The 4298-nt window shown below is 39.2% G+C and overlaps 1 protein-coding gene across 1 annotated transcript; it reads left to right on the plus strand.

Moving 5' to 3' along the window:
- Nucleotides 1–195: 195 nt before the first annotated feature.
- LOC101856867 (prosaposin) lies at nt 196–4232 on the plus strand (the record flags this gene model as incomplete). The annotated part of the gene is made up of 8 exons (XM_005113508.1): nt 196–287; nt 618–786; nt 1396–1487; nt 1787–1955; nt 2611–2702; nt 3036–3204; nt 3756–3847; nt 4182–4232. Coding segments are annotated over 8 exons (926 nt in total), but the record flags the coding sequence as incomplete, so codon positions are not given.
- Between the last annotated feature and the right edge of the window lie 66 nt (nt 4233–4298).

The following is a 4298-nucleotide window of genomic DNA, read 5'->3' on the forward strand; positions in this document are numbered from 1 at the left end:
TACTTAACTAAAGTGTATGCTTATTTGAAAATGTCGAAATGTCTTTTTTTTTTTCCTAGGGATGTAGTTGCTGTTCTCCTTTTTGACTTGTGGCTGACTTTTAACCGACTTTTTTTGCTCTGACTGACAAAATCTCTGAAGACTTTTCTTGTAGAATGTTGATGTGACCTATTGACTTGTTTGTGTATTTCCCAGTGTCCAAGCCAGTGAAAGCAGGGCCATACTGTGCCTTGTGTGAGTTGGTGATGACACAACTGGATCAGATGCTACAACAGAACTCTACTGTGGTGAGCTGTATTCTCTTGTATGGCAGAACATGTTGTCACTGTCTACGGTTACTTTTCTTGTCTTTAGGGTGGTATGGTGTGTTACTGTTATTTGTGTTTCGATGTCGATGAGACAATGTCATTTTTAAGTGTTCATATTTTTATGTCCCTCAATCTTTACTAGTTTTCTAGGCTGCCTGGATTTTTCCCAGATTTGTCATAATCATCGTTTGTATAACAATAAATTAATGTACTTTGTATGGTATGACTCACGATGTATCAACACGTGTCAGAAGTGTTTTCATTCATCTAAATAACAGAAAGCTCTCCCATGTTTTTTTCGGTCACCAGCAAGAGATTGAGTCTGCCCTGGAGCAAGTGTGTAACTTCCTGCCAGCCACGATGAGACAGGAGTGTGACGATTTTGTCAAGCAGTACACCCCCACCCTGGTTCAGCTGTTGCTACAGGTGTCTCCAGACAAGGCCTGCTCCTACCTGGGCCTCTGTACCTCCAACAAAGGTCAGGACAAAGCTAGCTTTTCACGTTGGCCTCAAAGTTTGTCTCCATTTCCATGACAGTATTCCTTTGATGGATACAGTTTATGCATGTTGAAGTTGGGAGGGGCGAGAAGGGCTGAAATAGCTTGCATTAGTGACAGAAAGAACTGATTTTTTTTCTTTCATCTGTCTAAAGAATTTATTAATTTCTTTGTGTGTATAAATTTTATATGACTTGTAAATGTCCACTTTTATTTATGTGCGACACGAAATAACTTGCATTATTGATATAATGGAATTGTTTTTTCACTTCTATTAGCAAATAGTTGTAAAGTGCATAGAGCAAGCTCTTGAGCATGGATATACACTATATAAATGGAATTATTATTATGCTTTTAAAATTGATTTTTTCCTCTTCTATTCACCTAAAGTATTGACAACTTATCTAATGTGTGTGTGCATTTTTGAAAATGTTGAAATATCTTTTTGTTTCACGGTGATGCAGTTGCTTTTCTCCTCTTTGACATATGGCTGACTTTTAAGCAATCTTTTTTACTGACACATAAAATCCCTGAAAACTTTTCTAGTAGAATTTGGATGTGACCTATTGAGTTGTTTGTGTATTTCCCAGTGTCCAAGCCAGTGAAAGCAGGGCCATACTGTGCCTTGTGTGAGTTGGTGATGACACAACTGGATAAGATGCTACAACAGAACTCTACTGTGGTGAGCTGTATTCTCTTGTATGGCAGAACATATTGTCACTGTCTACGGTTACTTTTCTTGTCTTTAGGATGGTATGGCGCGCTTCTATTTCTGTTGTTAATGACGTCGTTGGTAGAAAAAAGATGTCATTTTGTATTTTCATGTCCCTCTGTCGTTGTTTTTCTAGATTGCCTTGATGTTTTCCCAGATGTGCATAATCGTTTTTATAACAGTTACAGTACTTTGTTTGGTATGACGTGGAAAAAAAAGTTTTTATACCAAAATAACAAAAAATCTCTCATGTTTTTCTCGGTCATCAGCCAGAGATTGAGGCTGCCCTGGTGCAAGTGTGTAACTTCCTGCCGGCCACAGTGAGACAGGAGTGTGACGATTTTGTCCTACAGTATACCCCCACCCTGGTCCAGCTGTTGCTACAGGTGTCTCCAGACAAGGCCTGCTCCTACCTGGGCCTCTGTACCTCCAACAAAGGTCAGGACAAAGCTAGCTTTTCACGTTGCCCTCAAAGTTTGTCTCCATTTCCATGGTAGGATTCCTTTGAAGGACACAGTTTATGATTGGGGAAATTGCGTGTGTGTTTAGAAATAGCAAGCCATAGTGACAGAGCAGAATTGATTTTGTTCCCTTTTTTCCGTCTAAAGTATTGACTTACCAACTAGTGTGCTTGAATTTTTTAATGTAGTCTAGATGTCTACTTGCTTAGGGGACAAGAAGAAATTAGCTGTAGTGACAGAAGGAAATCAATTTTTTAACTTCTAATTAGCTTGTGACATAACATCACAACTGAAAGAGCTGCGGAGCTGGCCTACTATAGAAAACTGCATCTCCCCTCGACGCTTAATGGCAACAGAGGATGAAAAAGAAAAGAAAAAGAATTAGTTTGTGTGTATGCTTTTAAAATCGATCTTTTCGATTCTATTTATCTTAAGTCTTGACAACTTAACTAGCGTGTGTTCATTGTTGAAAACGTCTGCTTGTCTGTTTGTTTCTTGGTTGTGCAGTTGCTTTTCTCCTCTTTGAGTTGTGGCTGATTTTTGGCAGATCTTTTTAGATGCTTTTTAAAACTCTGAAAACTTTACAAGCAGAATGTTGATGTGACCTATTGACTTGTTTGTGTATTTCCCAGTGTCCAAGCCAGTGAAAGCAGGGCCATACTGTGCCTTGTGTGAGTTGGTGATGACACAACTGGATAAGATGCTACAACAGAACTCTACTGTGGTGAGCTGTATTCTCTTGTATGGCAGAACATGTTGTCACTGTCTCCGGTTACTTTACTTGTATTTACGATAGTTTGGTATGCTTCTCTTTTTCTTGTCCATGATGTCTTTGGTGGCAAAAAGATGCCACTTTTCAATCTGTGTGTTTTCATGTCCCTCTGTCATTGTTGTTTTTCAAGGTTGCCTTGATTTTTCCCAGATGTGCATAATCGCTTTTATAACAATAAATTACGATACTTTGTTTAGTATGACTAAGAATATATCAACACGTAGCAGAAAAGTTTTCATGCCTCAAAATAACAAAAACGTCTGGCATGTTTTTCTCGGTCACCAGCAAGAGATTGAGTCTGCCCTGGAGCAAGTGTGTAACTTCCTGCCGGCCACGGTGAGACAGGAGTGTGACGATTTTGTCAAGCAGTACACCCCCACCCTGGTCCAGCTGTTGCTACAGGTGTCTCCAGACAAGGCCTGCTCCTACCTGGGCCTCTGTACCTCCAACAAAGGTCAGGACAAAGCTAGCTTTTCACGTTGACCTCAAAGTTTGTCTCCATTTCCATGACAGTATTCCTTTGATGGATACAGTTTATGCATGTTGAAATTGGGAGGGGGGTAGAAGGGTTGAAATAGCTTGCATTAGTGACAGAAAGAACTGATTTTTTTTTCTTTCATCTGTCTAAAGAATTGATTAATTTCTTTGTGTGTATAAATTTTGTATGACTTGTAAATGTCCACTTTTTTTTATGTGCGACACGAAATAACTAGCATTAGTGACATAATGGAATTGTCTTTTCACTTCCATTTAGCAATTGTGTATGCTTTTAACATTGATTTTTTCCTCTTCTATTCACCTAAAGTATTGATAACTTATCTAATGTGTGTGTGCATTTTTGAATATGTCGAAATGTCTTTTTGTTTCACGGGGAAGCAGTTGCTTTTCTCCTCTTTGGCCTATGGCTAATTTTTAAGCCATCTTTTTTACTGACACATAAAATCCCTGAAAACTTTTCTAGTAGAATTTGGATGTGACCTATTGACTTGTTTGTGTATTTCCCAGTGTCCAAGCCAGTGAAAGCAGGGCCATACTGTGCCTTGTGTGAGTTGGTGATGACACAACTGGATAAGATGCTACAACAGAACTCTACTGTGGTGAGCTGTATTCTCTTGTATAGCAGAACATATTGTCACTGTCTCCGGTTACTTTACTTGTATTTACGATAGTTTGGCATGCTTCTCTTTTTCTTGTCTATGATGTCTTTGGTGGCAAAAAGATGGCCACATTTAAATCTGTGTGTTTTCATGTCCCTCTGTCGTTGTTGTTTTTATAGGTTGCCTTGATTTTTCCCAGATGTGCATAATCGCTTTTATAACAATAAATTACGGTACTTTGTTTAGTATGACTAAGAATATATCAACACGTAGCAGAAAAGTTTTCATGCATCAAAATAACAAAAACGTCTGGCATGTTTTTCTCGGTCACCAGCAAGAGATTGAGTCTGCCCTGGAGCAAGTGTGTAACTTCCTGCCGGCCACGGTGAGACAGGAGTGTGACGATTTTGTCAAGCAGTACACCCCTACCCTGGTCCAGCTGTTGTTACAG

The sequence above is a fragment of the Aplysia californica genome, unplaced genomic scaffold (assembly GCF_000002075.1).
Source record: "Aplysia californica isolate F4 #8 unplaced genomic scaffold, AplCal3.0 scaffold02961, whole genome shotgun sequence".
Classification (NCBI taxonomy): Eukaryota; Metazoa; Mollusca; class Gastropoda; order Aplysiida; family Aplysiidae; genus Aplysia; species Aplysia californica.